This window comes from Silene latifolia, chromosome 2 (assembly GCF_048544455.1).
Source record: "Silene latifolia isolate original U9 population chromosome 2, ASM4854445v1, whole genome shotgun sequence".
Classification (NCBI taxonomy): Eukaryota; Viridiplantae; Streptophyta; class Magnoliopsida; order Caryophyllales; family Caryophyllaceae; genus Silene; species Silene latifolia.
In genome coordinates, this window is record NC_133527.1 from 73,304,260 (window position 1) to 73,326,761 (window position 22,502).

Consider the following 22,502-nt stretch of genomic DNA (forward strand, 5'->3'; position numbering starts at 1 on the left):
CTCAAGAGAACAAAGTGTTTGTGTCTTGCGAGGCTGTCTTCTTAGAAAGTCAATTTATTTCTAAGAGACAGAGTGGGAGAAATTTTGAACTTGATGAAGTTCAAGAGCCACAAACCGAGATAGAGACGCAAGAAGATGTTCCTTCGTCATCTAATACGGTTGTCTCTCCACCACTTAGAAGAACGGGCCATATTATTCGTCATCCCGATCGATATGTGGGACTTATCAAAGAAGATGGTACACTCGATGTGTTGCTTTTAGAAAGTGACGAGCCCGCCACCTACAAGGCCGCAATCTCTAGTCCAAATTCCTCCTTATGGCTGGAAGCCATGAAGTCCGAAATGGATTCTATGCATGAAAACCAAGTTTGGAACTTGGTAGATTTGCCTAAAGGGGCAAGACCTCTTCAATGCAAATGGATTTTTAAAGTCAAGAATGGCATAGAAGGACATGATAATGTCTACAAAGCTAGGCTAGTGGCAAAAGGATTTACCCAAGTCCAAGGTCTCCATTATGATGAGACCTTCGCCCCCGTAGCCATGCTAAGATCCATACGGATTTTGTTAGCGATTGCCGCATTTCATGATTATAAAATATGGCAAATGGATGTCAAAACCGCTTTTCTAAATGGGCATTTAGAAGAGGAGGTGTACATGATACAACTCGAAGGTTTTGTTGATTCTAAGAATCCTAACAAAGTGTGCAAGCTTAAGAGATCCATTTATGGTCTTAAGCAAGCATCTAGAAGTTGGAATCATCGATTCGATCATGTTATAAAAGAGAATGGTTTCACTCGAAGTGTTGAAGAACCATGTTTATACATGAAATTTAGTGGGAGCAATGTTGTGTTCCTAATCTTGTATGTCGATGACATACTACTCATTGGAAATAATATTCCGATGTTGTCTTCTGTTAAGAAATGGTTAGGTAACCACTTCTAAATGAAGGATTTAGGAGAAGCACAACGCATATTAGGTATCCGGATCCATAGAGATAGATCCAAGAGGATATTGGCACTAAGTCAAGAGTCTTATATTGATAAGATTCTTCGACGGTTCAGCATGTACAAATCAAAAAGGGGATTGGTACCTATGGTAACTGGGACCATATTGAGCAAGTCTCAATCTCCCTCCGAACCCCATGATGTTGAACGCATGAAGATGATCCCTTATGCTTCTGTTGTTGGATCAATCATGTACGCCATGATATGCACACGTCTTGATGTCTCGTATGCCTTGAGCATGACGAGTAGTTATCAAGGAAATCCAGGTGAGAGTCACTGGATAGCCGTCAAGAACATCCTTAAGTACTTGAGAAGGACTAAGGATTCTATCTTAGTGTTTGGAGGAGACACCGAGCTCCGTGTTAATGGTTACACGGACTCAAGTTTCCAAACGGATAGAGATGACATGAAATCAGAATCTGGTTTCGTTTTCATGCTCAATGGTGGTGCCGTTAGCTGGAGAAGCTTCAAGGAAGCTGTGACTGCGGATTCAACAACGGAGGCTGAGTACATTGCAGCATCAGAAGCTGCCAAGGAAGCTATGTGGATCAGGCAATTCACGGAAGGTCTAAGAGTAGTACCTACCGCCAATGATCCCATCACTCTCTATTGTGATAATAGTGGGACAATCTTCCAAGCTAAAGAGCCAAAGTCTAGTAATAGATCTAGACAAGTACTTAGAAAATGTCATGTAATTAGAGATTTCATTGATAGAAAGGAAATTGCGATATGTAAGGATGGGACGGATGATAACATAGCTGATCCGCTCACCAAGCCTTTATCGCAGGCTAAGCATGATGGACATGTTGCGTCCATAGGACTTAAACGTGTACCAAGTTTATGTTAGATTTTGAAATGAAATAAAAGTGTTGTTTTTGTTCATGTTCATAATCACATTTGTCTTTTATCTTTTCTTATACATTGTTATATCCAAACGGGTTGTAGTGACAAATTGAACCCCGTTAAAGTGAACATGGATCAACATAGTATTCGCCCATAGTCACTTGTATGAGGTGACGTCTTGAAGTGACTAGAGTGTGATGCGATTGATGGCAAGTTCAAGTGCCATGGAGTCATATGAGAATGACTAGTCGATCACATAGGCAGACTGTTATGAACATCTGGTCGGGCCTTATGACCGCTTATAGAGTTCTGGCAAATTTATATAGCCTGGTCGTGGCGAGAGCTACTATAGTATTCTAATGATTCGATTCTTTTGACTAAAGACTGTTCGCCTAAGATGGCACGATTTGATTAACTTTGATTTGTGTTACTACGACCTTCGTAAATGGGGTCAAATGGGCATATTTTGGGTTATGATGGTTGTGGCTAGTCGAAGGGAATAAGTGCGATAGGAATTGTCCACCCCTTGTCAGGGTTATAAAAATATCTTAGGGCCACTCGAGGAGTAATGAACTGGAAATGCGTGGCCACGCTCGGAAGGTATCCATAGTGGATGAATCCGGTCAATCAGTTATTCTCCAGATCGAGGAAACCACTCTCGATATGATCACTTGCAAGTACGACCTGAAAGACACCTTGCATTGAGTGGGAGATAGTAATAGGACAAGAGAATTGGTGACGCACACTTGTCGAGGACAAATGGGAGATTGTTGGAATATGTGTCCTCCGACAATAATGCGATCACAACTGTCGATCATGATGATCACATGTTTAAGTCTCATTTTAAGAATACAATTGGGAAGTATTTTTACTGTCAACTGGTCCACACATATTGGTAATGATTGGCTGACTAGAGTTTGACATTACTGTCGTGCGACGGTGGTGATCAGTTGATCCCCTTAGGTCATACCTAAAGGGTAACACTCTTAATTGATTATTTAATTGATCATATGACGATACGGGTTAATTAAATTACTTAAAATTGACGGACGATTTTGGAAGTAATTTTTACGTATCTCATTATAATTTGATTAAATAAGATACGGTCTAAGTGATCGAATTGTTTTATTACTTAGATAAAATTATTGTTTACGGAAACAATTGAACTAAATGAATAATTTATCATAAATACAAGATGTTGGAATTTATAATTGGTAAAGTGTTTTGGTACAAGTAATTGTGAATTACTAAGTCGATTTTGTACATGACGTATTTTATTAATACGTTGATTTTTAATATGTTAAAAATACATGACAATTTTACATGTCTTATAACATGTGACAAACATTTGGACCGAAATTAGGAGGGAGTATGGTGTTTAAATTGTGTTAAATATTTTAGTGGAAAACACAATTATAACCTAGTCTCTTAGCCATGCAAGCCTAGTCTTTTCTTGGGAAGAATAGAGGCTCATGCATTGGCTTTTTTCTCCCTCCCATACCCGGTTTTTCCAACCTACACAAGCAAAGGGTTTTGTCTAATTTTTTGGTACATAGACTACTCTTGAGATAAGATTATTCATTCATTCTACATCATCTAAAACAAAAGTATTTTAGAGAGATAAAAATTACTCCATTATTCTCTCATCTTGACCGAAATTCCAAGAGGACAAAAATAGTTTTGGGTTATTTTATTTAGATTAATATTGTTCTAATATTAATAATATTAATCTTATTAAGGGGTTACATTGGGTATTATTCCTTGGGAGGGATTATATACTTGAATCCTTTGTTCATCCAATATTTGGAGAGCTCAAGAACAAGTGAGTAGGAGAACTCACTTGTGCCCAATAATTCGAAATTTCCAATGTAAGAATGATGATTTCTTCTCTATATTTAGTTATGTTTGCATGCATAAGATCTAATTAATTTTATGACTAAATTAAATTTGAAACATATATGAATATGTTGAGTATAATGAGATATAGATTTCTAACACAATTTACCCGAATACTGGATTTGTAATTACTATGGTCATACGGGACATATTCAAGATAAGTGTGTCAAACTTATGCAAGATTTTAACGAAGGTATAAAATTTGTTAGAGCATCCAACACAGTAATAAAAGAAAATAATGTTCCTACGGTTAAACCAAATTTGAATGAAGAGAGAAATAACAACTTTCGTTGGTACTATGATATTGGATTTGATTACAAGAAAAAGGCTAATGAGTCTAATAAGGATCAATATCGATCCTAAACAACCACAAAAGCTTAAAGAGTCTTATGAGACAGAGTGCATTCTAGAATACCTCTTAGACAACATTTTCCTTCTATCAAATGGAAAATTATTAGACAGGTATGGGTTAGGAAAGATCTAGTTTTTAGAGTGACTAACGTCAAAGGACCCAACTTAGCTTGGGTACCTAAAAACAACATCTAATCACTTTGAAGGTTGTGGTGAAAGAAAACAATCAATGGTTTCTTGACAATGGATGCTCTAGGCACATGACCGGAAATAAGAATTTGTTTCTCTCACTTGAGCCCTTTAATGTACAATAAAAAGGGTAAGGTTATTGGCATAAGAAAAATTGGTATTTCTTCCTCTCATGCTATCAGTGATGTTTATTTGGTAAGTGGTCTTAAGCATAACTTACTTAGTATATCTCAATTATGTGACAAAGGAAACAAAGTCGTTTTTCATTCTGATATTTGTCGTATCATAATCAAGGGAACAAGTAATGTTATTCTTGAAGGGCAGCGAAAGAGAAATGTGTATATGATTGATTTAAATGCTATTCCTACTAACTCTTTCACTTGTATGAAATCCACCATAGACGGTCCATGTCTATGGCATAAAAGGTTTTCTCACATTAGCTCCTCCATTTTGAATAAACTCAAGAGATGGAATCTAGTTGAAGGATTGCCCTCAATCAAATTCGATCAAGAAAAGCTATGTGACCCGTGTGCATGTTGCAAACATGTGAGATCGTCATTTAAACCTAAGAGAGTGGTAAGTACCAAAGAACCACTGGAACTCTTACATATGGATCAATGTGGCCCAATGAAGGTAAGAAGTAGAGGTGGATCCAGGTACGTTTTTGTTGTAGTTGATGACTACTCCAGGTATGTTTGGCCTATCTTTTTAAATTCAAAAGATGAAACTTTCGATGAATTTGAAGTTCTAATGAAGCTTGCCCAAAACAAATATAAGTTTAGGCTAGGTTCTATACGTGCTGATCATGGCACCGAATTTGATAATCAAGCTTTTATAGAATTTATTAGGGCAAATGGTGTTGAGCATAACTTCTCTACACCATGAACCCCACAATAAAACGGTGTCGTTGAACGTATGAATAGAACACTAGAGGATATGGCATGCACTATGCCTTTGTGCAGTGGTCTACCTCGTAATTTTTGGGCTGAACCTATTAGTACTGCATGTTATGTTCATAATCGTGCTTTGATTAGACTCATTCTTAAAAAGACCCCCTTAGATGCTTCTTAGAAGACGAAAACCTAACATATCTCATCTACGTTGCTTCGGGAGTAAATGTTTTGTCCATAACAATGGCAAAAATAGATTAAGCAAATTCGATCCCAGAAGTGACGAAGCTGTTTTTGGTTGATATTCTAATCATAGTAAGGCATATAAAGTTTTTAATAAGAGAAATTTATGCATAGAGGAAAGTGTTCATGTTATTTTTTTATGAGAATAATATGTTTGATAAGACTAAATAGGATGAGGAAGAAGATATGAATGAACCAGATTTCCGCTTGTCTAGAGGTGACCCTCATGAGTTAGATGAGGAAGATAAAAAAATTAAAGGTACTAATGATGAATCTGGTGATCCTTCAAATAAAAAGGGAAAGAGAACTGAGATTGTAGTGGATGATACTACAACCCTTCTCAAAACAAGAATTTGGAACTAAATTTATAGCTGATGATGCTATAACTTCAAATCCAAACCAAAGCACAGAATCTAGATTTATACCTTATTCTGTTATAACCCCAAAATTAAATTCAGGGGGGACAATTCTTGAATCCCAATCATCTAAAGAAGATGAACCAAGTTCACATAACGATGATGTGCCTCCAGCTTCTAATAAATGGAGATATAAGGATTCACATCCTATGGAGAGTATCCTTGGAAGTTTGAAGAAGGGTGTTCAAACTCGAAGAACGTTGAACAACTTCTGTTCTTTTTATTCCTTCCTCTCTACCATTGAACCAACCAATATTAAAGAAATTCTTGCAGAACCAGATTGGATCATTGCCATGCAAGAAGAGCTCGAACAGTTTAAAAGGAACAAAGTTTGGCACTTAGTTACAAGACCAAGGGAACGATCTGTTATTGGTACAAGATGGGTGTTTAGAAACAAGTTGGATGACACGGGAGTTATTGTGCGAAACCAAGCAAGATTGGTTGTTCATGGATAAAATCAACAAGAAGGAATTGACTATGATGAGACCTTCACTCCCATAGCTAGACTTGAAGCTTTTAGATTATTAATAGCATTTGTAGCTTACAAAGGAATTAAATTATTCCAAATGGACCTTAAGACTGCATTTCTTAACGGTTATATGGAAGAAGAAGTCTTCGTATAGCAACCTCCTGGATTTCTAGATAGCAAGTTTCAGAACCATGTTTTCAAATTATACAAAGCATTATATAGTTTGAAACAAGCTTCTAGGGATTGGTACGACAGATTATCCAAATTTCTTCTTCGAAGGGGGTTTAAAAGAGGATCTGTCGACAAAACCTTGTTCTTAAAATCCGAGAGTTCTAATTTATTAGTTGTTCAAATATACGTTGATGATATCATTTTTGGTTCAACTAATAATAAATTGTGTAAGTATTTTTCAGATTTGATGACCTCAAAATTTGAAATGAGCATGATGGGAGAACTAAAGTTCTTCCTAGGACTTCAAATCCAACAGACTAGTGAAGGGATTATGATTCACAAGAAAAAGTACATCAAAGAACTAATCAGAAAATTTGGAATGTAAAATTCTCATTCTATGTCCACTCCTATGGTCACAGATAAGAAGTTGACTTTAGATGAAGATGGTAAGTCTGTCGACGAGACAACTTACCGAGGTATGATTGTTTCACTTCTGTATTTAACTACAAGTCGTCCAGATATTATGTTTAGTGTATGTATTTGTACTCGATTTCAACCGTGCCCTAAATAATCACATATGATTGCAATAAAGAGGATTTTGAGGTACTTGATTGGAACGTCAAAATTATACCTATGGTATCCCCTTGGTTATAATTTTGATATCATAGGTATTCAGATGCAGATTATGCAGATTATTCACTTGATAGAAAAAGTACTTCAGGCTTTGCTACATTTGTTGGACCATGCATAATAACATGGGGGTCAAAGAAGCAAGATTCAGTTGCCTTATCTACTGCTGAAGCTGAGTATATTGCTGTTGCATTGGTATGTTCACAATTGCTATGGCTTAAACAACAATTATCTGACTATGGTATTAATGTTGGGTGTATTCCTATTATGTGTGATAATACGAGTGCTATAATTATATCTAAAAACCCTGCACAGCACTCGCGTACAAAGCATATAGATATTAGACACCATTTCTTACGTGACCATGTGGATAAGGGCAACATAAGACTTGAATTTTGTAGTGCGGAAAAACAATGGGCAGATATTTTGAAAAAAGCGTTGGCTAGAGAACGTTTTGAGATTTTACGGTTCGAAATTGGTTTAATTGGTGGCAACTAAACTTGTCACAAATATTTTCCGATCTTTATGACTGGCTAGAAATAGACGAGATTGTATGACTGTGTCCGTATTTTCCGCTGCGAGCATATATATGTTAAATACTGTATTATATTACGAGAATATTACGTCTCCTAGTCATATATACTTTGTGTTTATTTTACGAACCAATATTCCATCACAATATTATCTTTATTCTCCTTTTGGCCGAAATTTTACCATATATCTCTACATTATTTTGTTACCTAATTCTATCATGTGATTTACCTAAATTCTATCCTATATTTATCCTAGATTTTCTACAAAAAAAAAATCTAACCCTATCTTAACCCCACGCCGCCTAATCCTCTCTCTTATTTCCAATCCAAGTCATATTCATAAATACCTCATGTCCCTCACGTCATAATCATCATCATAACCCTCACAACTTTTTATCCCTCAAAACTCAAAAACACTCAACCCTCACATATCATCACAACATCATCACCATGTCACCAAAACCTTCAACTCAGTCATCTACTAAGACCGGGTTTTCAAAACCAACATGCAACAAACCCGAATCAACCAAAAACCAATCCTCGCCATCACCAAACCCAAAACCCACCAATCCCGATCATAATCGGGGTGAAGCTGGTGTAGATGGGAAGAGACGAAAGCTTAACAAGGAGAAGAATAAGGTTGTTGTTGAGGAGGATACGGTTGAGGAGGTGCAAGAGGTAGTTGTCCGTGACTGTGTTAAGAGAACTCTGTTTCGGGAATATATGGCGAATGCAACCGCCGTAGGCCTTGATAAGGTCTTTTTCACTAAAGAAGAAAGGACTCTTGTTAATCGTGTACTTCAGTATGGAATTCATGGTGGACGGTCTTATTGTGACACCCCGCGATAATGCGGAAAATATATCTAATAAATTTAACCGTAAATTATGAAAATTTTAAAACTTTTGTTTATTAGATAAGGCTTAACATGCGGGAGTCACTAATAAAATGAAACAAGTGCAACGATAAGCAAACTTAGGTTATTACAAACCAAGTCTAGCAAAATAGGGGGAAAAGATATCCCACGAATAACAAGTCTAAAAGGTGAGTCTAAGCATAACGACAGACAAAAATCCAATGGCCATGGTACTCGCTAGCTCACACATGTCTTCACCCCAAAAATGCACCAACTAATACCTGTCATTCTTGTAAACATAAATGCCACAGTCAGTGGGGAGAAACTCAAGGTTCTCCCAGCCACATTATATCAAAATGAACATAACAAAGAACTCAGTTAATCAAGCATTTAAAGCAAGATGTAAATAACTTGAATCATAATAGACATGGGATCAATCGTGTTAACATAATAAAAGGAGAAACACGATAGAATAATAAATGAGCAAGTCATAGGCATATTCAAATAAGAAAAGAAAGGGAATAAAGAACATACACGGTTACTTAATCACGAGCACGAACTCCAATGAAATATGACAAATGCAACCATCAAAACAATATGAGATAGATAAGATAGAGGTCAATCAACACCATACACATGAATGGAAACCATAGCCATTTATTTGAAAACCTTTTAACAAACATTGCAAGGGACGTGGCTACTAATGTCACATTCATACTTATGGCTTGCATCTCACCATAAGAACGGATGGGAGAATCAATCTCGTTGATCATATCGCAACTAGAAGACTTGTATCTCACCTCTAGTATCCGATAGGACCAAGACTCTTACATCAAATCAATATAAGACGTAATTCTTGCCTTGAATGACATATGCCAATAACTATAACCAAGCATGACCTTTACTACTCATAAGATATAATTCCCTTGGTAGGACGACAATAATGATCATAATAACTCAGTCCTAGTCTAAATATGTCCAGACTCTCGGGACAGAACGGTTCCCGATTCGACATGCGGCAGAACAGTCCGTAACCAAGACTCGATTGACAGAACGGAAGTCGAGTACCCGCATTCAGCAGAACGGCACGAAAGAGGTGGAATGAGCATAAATTAACCAACTCCCGGCAGAACGGCACGAGAGCGGCGTAAACCAATACTTGGCAGAACGACACAAGTAAGGCGTAAAGATAAGTCAAACAAGAAGGCATATCATTATGGCATTTTCACAAGATAACGACTCATTACAAGTAGATGTTCAAGATAAGCATTCCATACCTGAAACTCGATAACGATTCGACCATGAATGAGTAAGAACTCATATGTGGCGTATATAATACCATTTCAATCTTATATAACTTGAATAACCTTTTATTTCATATTTATATGTCACTTGAGCTTAAAATGGAACAAGTGATAACAAATGACTTAAGTGATACGAAACATATGTCAAAATGTAAACAAATGAATACAAACTCAAATATGAAGTATATAGCATCATTTCATACTTTTCTAACATGAATAAACATTATACTTCATATTTACATGTTAATTAAACATAGTATAAACAAACAAAAACAAATGAATTAAGTAATGCGAAACACTAAGCAAAAGGTAAACAAACCCAAACCAAACCGCATTTAAGCTTTACAACCAAAACCGATGTTTAACATGTGAATGAGACGTAAGCAAGGGGATCCAATGATAAAAAAGTGTCAAAAAACCATACACAAGTATTAGAACCAAGGTTAAGATGCATACCCAACCAGAAACATAAAACCCAATTTATAACAACAAGTTTAGTACTCGACTACAACAAGGGTCAACTTCAAACGGTCATAACTTGAGTTCTAGACATGATAATGAGCTGAAACTAATTGGAGGTGATAGCTTATCCTACGGTTCTAAGGGTAGTTCATAAGCCTAAAATGATCATTAAACGAGGAAGTTGTGGCCATTTTACGAAAACTGGTCAGGCTGAAATCGTGGCAGCGGTAACTTCCCACGACACATACAAACCACATCTTTATCCCCAAATCAATCTTATCTTATGATTACAATCCAATTGAATAAGAACATATAACTAACAAGGAATTTCATATGTATACTTGAAACGGAAATCAATAGTTTATATATCCAAGCAACCAACTTTACCCAATTGTTCTCAACTCAAAGTTTACAAACCAACAATTTCATGTCCTAATTAAACACAAATATTAGCATGAATAAGATGGTTTACTCATTAATCCATCCATGTAACTAACCCAATTCATCCATGTAAACACTCATGTAACCAAAAGACTAGAAATTTCTCAAACAACCATTAGATGGTTTCACATACAAACTTATTCAACAATAAACATGTAAAACATGTAAAGCTTCAAACTTTAACACACATATGAGTATACTACAACATATAAACACACAAAATTGACATAATGTCGAGTAACCTATCACCGTTACCTTTTAGCACTTCAAATAACACGATTCTGACTCAATACTACTCCGGAATACTAAAGCTTTCACCTACAAACAAGTTTAAGACAAAAGGGGTTAGAAAACTCATTTTACAAAAAGGTGGATTTTCTAAAAGGTTCAAAAGGTGAGATTTTTCTTACATAGAAAGAAGTAGGAGAAGGGGGGGGGGGAGAAGATTGGTACAAAAATCATAGGATTTCGTTGAGAAACGAAGAAATGGCATCCGTCTTAAGCTTTGAGTTTTTGAGGTTTAATGGTGGAAATCTCATTTTTCCTAGTTGTTGAAAAATTAGAAGGGAAATCCTAAAACAAGGAGTTTTTGTTGTTTTAAAGATGGTCCATAGCTTTGTTTTGGCCCAATAACAAACGCACTTGGTTTGTGACTCGGTTTTGCACTAAAAAGACTCACACTACGACTTTTAAGGCATTCTGGGTCCAAATAAAACTAAATTAATTTTTATAAAACGAAAACATGATTTTGAAATTATAAAACTAAATAAATAATATACCAATTAAAATAGAGTATTATTAAATTAGCGATTTTATCCATTAAGTTAAATTCGCGGGTGTTACAATCATCCAACCTTTTAAAAACTTTCGTCCTCGAAACTTGATAGTAGAAAATGAAAAATTGTAAAGATCAAGTCGGATTTTCGAAGTCGACAACCAAAATATTACAAGGTGTGATATCATAAAATTTAGAATTATTTCAAAAAAAATAAAAAAATTTAAGAAAGAATTTTCCAAAAGCACAAGTTTCTCATCAAAGGAACGAAAGAGTTCTCGTTGCGCATTCAAGAACACCAACATTCCAAATCCAAGGTCAAAGACAAAATCATGCGCCGACAAGCGTAGAACTAGTTATTAGACGTCTCCAATAACGAGTCCTAACATCCCATCAACGTCAAAAACAAATGAAAATGATAATCCTGTTAAATTTTGTTTTGAGAAAGCCAAATTGAAAGTAAAAGATCCATTTTCAAACTAAAAAAAAAAAAAAAAAAGTCAAGTTTTTGAAAATGTAACATTAAACTTCGACAAGGAATAAAAGATGAACCAAAACTAGTTAGAAATCAAGCAAAATTAAAAGTAACCCGGGTATAACAATCACAAATCACGATAAAGAAGTCTATGCACAACAAACAAAAAGGAACTAAACCGAACTTTTAAGAGTAGAGAGCCATGATAAGGTTAACAAGAAGGTTAAAGAACATAAAGTTTTATAGGCCACTAGCATCAATCTCAAAGGAGGAGCACAACGAAACGAGTAAGAGGGGTAGGAACGGTAAGGCTTATGGTCAAAGAGGAGAGGAAACTAGGCACATGGGAACACCACAGACTCCAATAACAAACAACAACTTCATCCTAAACAGTTCCTCAAACATACCTAGAAAACCAATCTCATAACCACATTACTCCCAAGGGTTTACTCAATCCAACTTACGTCACTTTATTTTTTTTTGGTAAAAAGTAAAAAATATATTGATGCTCAAAAAACCATGTACAGAATAAATTGTTCACAACCATGTTCCTATCACAAACTCATCTATATCACTTATCATACTACAAAAACTAGAAGATCATACTAGCTAGTGCAGTAATTTCTCAATCCAATGCTTATCTTTTCTTGACACTGTACCCTGCAACTGTTGCTGAATCCTGTTCCTGATGTCAGCTTGTATCATCACCACACACCTGCCTGGACTGATTAGAACACTCTCATGCCTGCTTGCATTCCTCTGGTTCCAGATATAGTACATAGTAGCATTGAGAATACTATTCAGTACCCCAATCTTCAGCCTCGTGAACCTCCTGTGCTGCCACCAACTCTGTGTATTGGCAACTGACATAACCACTCCTGTCCATTCCTGAACTCTCTGAATAATTCTCCTGCTGTATTGGCACTGAAAGAAGAGGTGAGATGGTGATTCTTCCTCTTGAGCACAAATACAGCAGTTGCTATCAGGGACAATACCAAGCCTGTATAACTTGTCTTTGGTATTAAACCCTTGCTTTGTAATGCGACCAGGCTATAAAGCTATGTTTGGGAATGGACCATTTAGTCCAAACAATATGAGACCAACTTACAGCCTGAGTGGGTGGCCTTAACCAGCTATACCCCTTCTTGATAGTGTACTCCTTACCTGGTACCATAGTCCATTCATTCTGGTGGTATCTTTGGCAAAAACTCCCGCTTCAATTCTGACGACTTTCTTCCACGTCCAACGGCATCCCGAGGTGGGTTATAATCCTCCCATTCTTGTCCCTTAAGATAGACAAAGATGTACCCATTGCACCCACAGTTTGGAGGGGTGAGCCTGAATCCACCAGACCAGTTTCCCAACTGCTGCTTTGTTCCAACTGTACTCATCTCTCAGGCCAAGTCCTCCCTCCTTCTGATTAGTGCAAAGCTTTGACCAGGCAACAGTAGGAGTCCTAGCATATTCAGTCCCTCCATGCCACAAGAAATTCCTGCATATTGCTTCAATTTTAAGGAGCACCGCCTTGGGAATGATGAAAATAGATGCCCGAAAAGAGTGAAGAGTTCTATATCTTTGCTTTTATCAACACCAGTCTCCCAGCATACGATAGTTTTTTGGTTCCCAGCTGCCTTATCCTCTCAAAAACTTTATCAAGCAAAGGTTGGCAGTCCTTGATTGATAACTTAGCAGGTTTAATTGGCACTCCAAGGTATTTGAAAGGTAGTTTGCCTTCAATGCAGCCTGAAACCTGAACTATTTCCCTTCTGATTTCACTAGCTACTCCATTAAAATACACATTTGACTTTCCCCTACTCATCTGAAGTCCTGATGCTTGAGAAAAGGTTGAAAAAGTGCGTAGCAAGATCATAATGGAACCCACATCCCCTTTAGAGAAGAGCAACAAATCGTCTGCAAACATTAAGCTACTCAAATTCAATGATTTGCAAAGAGGATGGAATCTGAACTTCATTGTAGAGGTAGTATAGGATAGCAATCTGGTTAAGTATTCCATGCAAATTGTAAAGAGCAAAGGGGACAAAGGATCTCCTTGTCTTAATCCTCTTTGTCCCTTAAACCAGCCAAAGCTATCCCCATTCAAATTCAATGTATAAGTGGCAGTGGTGACACATTCTGTAATGAGATTAATAAAGCTAGTTGGGAAATTTAACTCATGAAGCATCTGAAAAAGGAAACTCCACTCCACTGAATCATAAGCCTTCTGCAGGTCTATTTTGAATAGACATCTAGGGGAGACACTCTTCCTTCCATAAAGCTTAACAAGGTCTTGGCATATTAGTATGTTCTCCATAATGCTTCTTCCTTGGATAAAACCTCCTTGAGTGACAGAAATTATATGAGGGAGTACCAAAGCAAGTCTTGCACAAAGAAGTTTTGAAATGCATTTGTAAACCACATTACAACATGCAATGGGCCTGAATTGCATTACGATCGGAGGATTTGGCACCTTAGGGATTAAAGTAACATTAGTAGCATTCAACTGCTTGAGCATTTTGCCATTCCTAAAAATTCATGGATGCAAAGACATACATCCCCTCCAACCGTATCCCAACAAGTTTTAAAGAATTGGCTAGAGTAGCCATCTGGTCCTGGAGCTTTGTCATCTGGTATACTGAAGATAGTGCCTTTGATTTCTGCATCAGTAACTGGCATTAGTAGCATCTGATGATGTGACTCATCACATTTATTACCTTGTTGCACTACTCTTGGACTGACAGGAGTTGTGGGGTGAGACTGGCCTAATAACTGGGTATAAAATCTTAGAAAGCTCTCCTGAACCCCTTCCTTATCAGTGTGATGGCTTCCCTGTTGGTCAGTTATTTGCACTGTTTGATTTTGTCTCCTCCTAGTCTTCAAGATGCCATGGAAGAAAGAAGTATTTGCATCCCCATCTACACTCCATTTCATCTTTGCCTTTTGTTGCAGGAACTGGGTCTGAGCCTCTGCCAGCTGTTGATAACTTTCTCTAGCTTCACATTCTTGTTGAATAAGGCTCAGGTCCTGAGGATTCCCTCCCAAGCTTTGCTGTATTTGATGTAACTTAGTGAGAGCCACCTCAGCACTATTCTCAATATCTGCAAACCTGGACCTGTTCAGCTGTTTGAGTCCCTGCTTCAGGTTCTTCAATTTCTTAGCTAATTCATACAACTTAGTTCCAGTGTGCTCACACTTCCAACCAGCTTGAACAGTCTCATTAAAATTTGGAGCCAGGCTCCACATATTGAAATATTTAAATGGTCTGGCTTTCTTTTCATCAGTTACATTAGCTTGTACCACACAGGGGGTGTGGTCAAAGATCCCCTCAGGCAAGAAATGTGCATAAAGAAGAGGGTAATCATTGAGCCATTCCTGGTTCACTAGGAAACGATCCAGTCTGCTATACACTCTGTCAGCTGGGCACTGTTTGTTATTCCATGTGTACAGAGCTCCCATAGCAGGACTATCTATCACTTCACATTGATGCAAGCATTGCCTGAAATCTTCTGCATCCTGCCGAGAAAAAGATCCCCCCACTCTCTCATCCTCAGTCAACACACAGTTGAAGTCTCCTCCAATGGCCCATGGTCCAGATATGGTATTTGCTAGCCTGCTTAAGTTTGCCCAAAGGGACTGTCTCTCACTGCTTCCATTGAAAGCATAGACCATGGTGACATGAAAACTTGCATTAGTGTTCTTATGATGTACAGTCATATGGATATACTGGGCATCATACTCTAGAAAGTCAATATCCCATTCGTGCACCCGCCACAAAGATCCGATTCTACCTCCTTGATGGTATGCTGAGTTTGTGGAAATACTCCAATTACTAAAGGAATTCATGGTTGTGTGCAATTTATTTGGTTTAATTTTAGTCTCTAATAAAGCAAAGAAATTAACATTGTTGTTTATTAAAAATCTATGTATAACCTGTTGCTTACTCCTCCTATTCATCCCCCGCACATTCCAAAATCCTAGCTTAATCATTGATCAGGAATAGTGGTGGGGTGTCCCTCTGAACTATTAATCTTCTCTGCTGAATCAGCAAGAAGCATTACAGTCGTCCCTCCTTCCTTTACTGGTGTACGCATTGGTAATGGGGGGAATTCTTTAATTTGAACCAGCACAGGCTCTTCTTCCACCCTAGGTGCATGAACCCTAGGTGTAACTAATATGTCAGTATTCTCCTGCTCTGGTGCTTTTGGCTTCTCCACTTTTCTCCAAACCTGTTTAACAGGTTTAGTTGGTTGGACTTTATTAGTGTTTGGAGTTCTCCCTCTTCTGCAAGTACTTTGATCATGTCCCAGTGTCTTGCATTGAGTACAGAGCACTGGTTTCCATTCATATTCAAGTTTAATCTCCACCTGTTGCTTCTTTTCATCTTGAAATTTCACTGTTTCAGGAAACTTTTGATCAATTTGTACCTCCACCAACACTCTGGCATATGCTAGCCTTGTTTTCATTTCAAAGCATTGTCTTTTTGGATGTATTTGCCTACTAACCCTGCTATTTTTGGTAGACTTTGCCCCCAGAATTTCAGTGGTAACTGATGTAGCCTTAGCCATATGGGGACATTCTTAACATGCTCCTTCTCCAGGGCCACGTTCTCCTGCCATGGCTTAATGATGACAGGTTTACTATCAAATAAATAGTGACCTGCATTTAACACCTGGTCCTGCATGTCTTTCGTGTGGAACCTGACAATAAATATCCCATTTGGCATGAAAGAGATCTTGTCTATGGTATGCTTGTGCCAAATTCTCCTCAGATATCCTTCCAGCACCGCCATGGGTGGGTTGGCTCCCAATACATAACCATAAACAGCCTGCTTCCAATATTCAAGTTCATCATGCACGTCCTCTTCAGATAATTGCAGTAATGGTTCTGCCTCCTCTACCGCCTTAGGACTCTTACTCTTGGAGACGTGTACCCAGTCTCCTTGCTCTGCAACTGCCTCTCCCTGTGATGGTTTGTCATTATCTTTCATTGGTTCTGCATCCTCAAGAGAAAAAGCAGGGATACCTACAATACTCTGCATGCTCCCATGTTTCACAGCATCCTCCTCATTTGGTATAGGGTTCGATGGTTTTGCAATTTTGGTAACCTTAGACTTCTCTTTAGATGTTACCCCTCTTCTCCTCGTGATGTTGCGTAGTTTTGCAGACTTTGAAGCTGAATTCCTCGCCATTATTGCAAGAGATTCACCCTACGTGGTCGGCAAAAATCGCCTTCTCAGAGGAGCATTAGGGTTTTTTTTTTTTTATTTCAATATGTTTAGTACTACGTCACTTTACTCCTAAGCTATTCCACGAAACAAAATACTTAACCACTATTGGGACTCAACAACTCCCAAAAATAAAGCATCTACAAACGACTTCCGCAAAAAAAAAAAAAAAAAAAAAAAAAAAAAAAAAAAAAAAGATCAAAACTACTAACAAAGCTATATTCATATCCAACTAGCGTCAAATCACATCATTGTAAAATCCTCAATTATTGATCTCAATTCAAAGTCCTAAATTCCCGGAATAAGTTCCTCATTTTCCATAAGGTTCTCATTTCGAATAAACTAGTAACAAGCCAACCTAAAACTCCTTTCATGGAAGTCCACTCCACTACACACTCTTTAGAGTAAGATACATAATCACCCAAGTTGTCAAATCAATAAAATATCGAGTCCCTCTATCCTTTCACCCATTACAGATTCTCAAAAGTGGAACTACACTTAACTGTAAAAATATCCCAATTATCTCAAGTACTCAACACAACCTCAAAGTTTAGAAAACCATTGGGTTAACAAAGACTTCTCAATACTAAGTCTCTCTCAACTCAAAAATTCTTAAGAGCCAACTAATATCAAATCACATCACCAATGTATACATGGTCATTAACATCCAAAAAGGGATTTTCTTCCAAGCTCATATCATGACTTCACCCCATGTTTAAACCTAACGTAGCAATGCTCACCCTACCAACCTTTCAAATCCCAAATACGATTAACAAAGTCAACTCTCATAACCTTAGTAACATATACAACTTATACCTTACACAAAGAATTACACCAATCAGTCCCACCCACTTTATGTCAAGAAACTAGGCATAAAATCACCAAGGTATGTCTTACCACACAAGCAAAGCTTTCCCAACAACACAACCTCTCAAAGCAAGGGTTAGGGTTCAACTACACAAGATCTCCTAAAAAGCCAAAATTATCCAACCAAGGTTAACATATCCTAAAACAAAAATGAAGGTGCACATGAGAGGTCTTATAAGAAGGAAAATTACAAAAGTAGCTTCCAAGGTATAAGAGGAGAGTTTCAAACAGTAAAGAAACACAAGGATAAAAGGATAAGAAAAGGTACTCCAAGGGAGGAAGGATCTTCGGGAAGGGTGGCAACATTCTTCAAGAGAGAGATCTATATACAAGGTATTATGGAAGGATAGGCAAAAAAACGAAGGTTAGGTTGGGTGGGTACCAAACTAGTTTCAAAAGTAAAACAAGAGAGAGAGTTTAGAAGAGAAATAGCATTAAAAGGTAAACAATGAGGCAAGGTACACTAAGAATGAGGAATATCTTCGAGAAAGTAGAAGCATTCTTCAAAAGGTTGAATAAATCTTCAATTTCAGGCAATAGGCACCAAATCTTGATCGCCACATTGGTAAGCTCACGATCATAGATCCAAAGGCAAAAAAATCATTAATTGACAATCAACAAACATTTTATAATCTACCACAAGGCATACACAAAGAGACTACCAACTTAGGTCCTTATTTCTACCCATCTCTCGTTTATTATTTAAGGTCAAGTTCAAATTTAAATTCAGGGTACACGTGTGTGTGTCGGGAGCAACATAGGCTCTGAAACCAACAGTGACACTCCGCGATAACGCGGAAAATATATATAATAAATTTAAGCGGAAATTACGAAATTTTTAAAACTTTTGTTTATTAGATAAGGCTTAACATGCGGGAATCACTAATAAAATGAAACAAGTGAAACAATAAGAAAACTTTGGTTATTACAAACCAAGTCTAGCAAAATAGGGGGAAAAGATATCCCATGAATAACAAGTCTAAAAGGTGAGTCTAAGCATAACGACAGACAAAACTCCAATGGTCATGGTACTCGCTAGCTCACATATGTATTCACCCCATAAATGCACCAACTAATACCTGACATTCATGTAAACATGAACGCCACAGTCAGTGGGGGAATAACTCAAGGTTATCCCAGCCACATTATATCAAAATGAACATAACAAAGAACTCAATTAATCAAGCATTTAAAAGAAGATGTAAATAACTTGAATCATAATAGACATGAGATCAATCATGTCAACATAATAAAAGGGGAAACGCGATAGAATGATAAATGAGCAAGTCATAGGCATATTCAAATAAGAAAAGTAAGGAAATAAAGAACATAGACACGGTTACTTAATCGTGAGCACGAACTCCAATGAAATATGACAAATGCAACCATCCAAACAATATGAGATAGATAATCAAGAGGTCAATCAACACCATACACATGAATGGAAAACATAGCCATTTCTTTGAAAACCTTTTAACAAACATTGCACGGGACGTGGCTACTAATGTCACATTCATACTTATGGCTTGCATCTCACCATAAGAACGGATGGGAGCATCAATCCCGGCGATCATATCGTAACTAGAAGGCTTGCATCTCACCTCTAGTATCCAATAGGACCAAGATTCTTACATCCAAACAATATAAGACGTAACTCTTGCCTTGAATGACATACGCCACTAACTATAACCAAGCAAGACCTTTACTACTCATTGGTTATAATTCCCTTGGTAGGACGACAATAATGATCATAATAACTCAGTCCTAGTCTAAATCTAGCCAGACTCTCGGGACAGAACGGTTCCCGATCGACATGCGGCAGAACAGTCCGCAACCAAGACTCGATCGACAGAACGGAAGTCGAGCACCCACATTCGGCAGAACGGCATGAAAGAGGAGGAATGAGCATAAATTAACCAATTCCCGGCAGAACGGCACGAAAGCGGCGTAAACCAATACTTGGCAAAATGCCACAAGTAAGGCGTAAAGATAAGTCAAGCAAGAAGGCATAGCATTATGGCATTTTCATAAGATAACGACTCATTACAAGTAGATGTTCAAAATAAGCATTCCATACCTGAAACTTGATAAAGATTCGACCATGAATGAGTAAGAACTCATATGTGGCGTATATAATACCATTTAAATCTTATATAACTTGAATAACCTTTTATTTCATATTTATATGTCAGTTGAGCTTAAAATGAAATAAGTGATAACAAATGACTTAAGTGATACGAAACATATGTCAAAATGTAAACAAATGAATACGAACTCAAATATGAAGTATATAGCATCATTTCATACTTTTCTAACATGAATAAACATTATACTTCATATTTACATGTTAATTAAACATAGTATAAACAAACGATAACAAATGGATTAAGTAATGCGAAGCACTAGGTAAAATGTAAACAAACCCAAACCGAACCGCATTTAAGCTTAACAACCAAAACCGATGTTTAACATGTGAATGAGACATAAACAAGGGGCTCCAATGATAAAAAGTGTCAACTTCAAACGGTCATAACTTGAGTTCTAGACATGATAATGAGCTGAAACCAATTGGATGTGATAGCTTATCTTCTTACGGTTCAAACGGTAGGTCATAAGCCCTATGATCAAGAACCGAGGAAGTTATGGCCAATTTACGAAAACTGGTCAGGCTGAAATCGTGGATGCGGTAACTTCCCACGACACATACAAACCACATCTTTATCCCCAAATCAATATTATCTTATGATTACAATCCAATTAAATAAGAACATATAATTAATAAGGAATTTAATATGTATACTTGAGACGGAAATCAATAGTTTACATATCCAAGCAACCAACTTTACCCAATTGTTCTCAACTCAAAGTTTAGAAACTAACAATTTCATGTCCTAATTAAACACAAATATTAAGCATGAATAAGATGGTTTACTCATTAATCCATCCATGTAACAAACCCAATTCATCCATGTAAACACTCATGTAACCAAAAGACCAGAAATTTCTCAAACAATCATAAGATGGTTTCACATACAAACTTATTCAACAATAAACATGTAAAACATGTAAAGTTTCAAACTTTAACACACATATGAGTATACTACAACATATAAACACAGAAAATTGACATAATGTCGAGTAACCTATCACCGTTACATTTTAGCACTTCAAATAACACGGTTCCGACTCAATAATACTCCGGAATACTAAAGCTTTCACCTAGAAACAAGTTTAAGACAAAAGGGGTTAGAAACTCATTTTACAAAAAGATGGATTTTCTAAAAGGATCAAAAGGTAAGATTTTTATTACATAGAAAGAAGGAGGAGAAGGAGAGGAGAAGATTGGTACAAAAATCATAGGATTTCGTTGAGAAACGAAGAAATGCCATTCGTCTTAAGCTTTGAGTTTTTGAAGGTTTAATGGTGGAAATCTCATGTTTTCGAAGGAAGAAGATGAAGAAAATTTGCTGAAAAATTAGAAGGAAAACCCTAGAATAAGGAGTTTTTGTTGTTTTAAAGATGGTCCATAGGTTTGTTTTGGCCCAATAACAAAGGCACTTGGTTTGTGACTCGGTTTTGCACTAAAAAGACTCACACTACGACTTTTAAGGCATTCCGGGTCGAAATAAAACTAAATTAATTTTTATGAAACGAAAACACGATTTTGAAATTATAAAACCAAATAAATAATATACCAATTAAAATCGAGTATTATTAAATTAACGATTTTAATAAATTATCCGTTAAGTTAAATTCGCGGGTGTTACACTCATCCCAAGGCTTGGTATGGCAAGATTGAAGCTTTGAGGTTCTTCTCGGATTTCTTGAAGTTTCAAGAATGGGAAAAAGTATGCCATTTTTCGGGACCGGTGTATCCTATTGAGGTAATTCAGTTTAATTCCTCTGTTTCGATCAAGGACGGTGTATTGCATGCGGTGGTGAATGGGTCCGAAGTCACTGTCTCCATTGATGACTTTTGCACTCTGTTTTCCGTCCTTGATAATGGGATGAAAATCATCCCGAGTGCGGAGTGGGAGATGTGACCGAGGAGGAGAAGCTTGTGATTAAGCGGTATTTTGATGATGGTGCTACGGGTAATAGCAGTTTGTTGGCGGGTCCTCTTTTGCCAAAGTTGAAGTTTTTCTTCAATTTTTTATGGAATACGATTGTTCCAAGGCGAGGAGGACGAGATAAAATCTCGAGTTATGAGATGGTGTTGGTGTACAAATGGCTTGAAGGGCAAAAGGTTAATCTTCCATTTCTCATTTTTCATTGTATCATTCAAACTAGCATTTCCGTCACCGAAGAAAAATTTTATACTACTCTGGATTTGCCTTATGGGATGTGGATTTCTCGCTTGTTGGAGGAGAAGAAGGTGGTAAGTCCGAGTAGTTACGATGTGATGGTCAAAGACGAGATGTGTGATACCTATCTTAGGCTAATGAAAATTGTCGTTGTTGAGCCTGATT

At 37.1% G+C, this 22,502-nt stretch overlaps 1 protein-coding gene across 1 annotated transcript; it reads right to left on the bottom strand.

Annotated features, from left to right (window-relative positions):
* Positions 1–12,554: 12,554 nt before the first annotated feature.
* LOC141640967 (uncharacterized) lies at positions 12,555–13,119 on the bottom strand. Its single transcript, XM_074449646.1, has 2 exons — positions 13,054–13,119; positions 12,555–12,995 (listed from the first exon to the last, which is right to left on the bottom strand). Exons 1-2 carry the CDS (start codon positions 13,117–13,119, stop codon positions 12,555–12,557), a joined length of 507 nt encoding a protein of 168 aa, XP_074305747.1.
* Between the last annotated feature and the right edge of the window lie 9,383 nt (positions 13,120–22,502).

Bases quoted from the DNA above. Each gene is read 5' to 3' on its own strand.
- LOC141640967 (XM_074449646.1), bottom strand. From the start codon at position 13,119: ATGGTACCAGGTAAGGAGTACACTATCAAGAAGGGGTATAGCTGGTTA. The intron at 12,996-13,053 runs GTAAGTTGGTCT...ATAGCTTTATAG, and splicing joins TAAGGCCACCCACTCAGGCT to CCTGGTCGCATTACAAAGCA.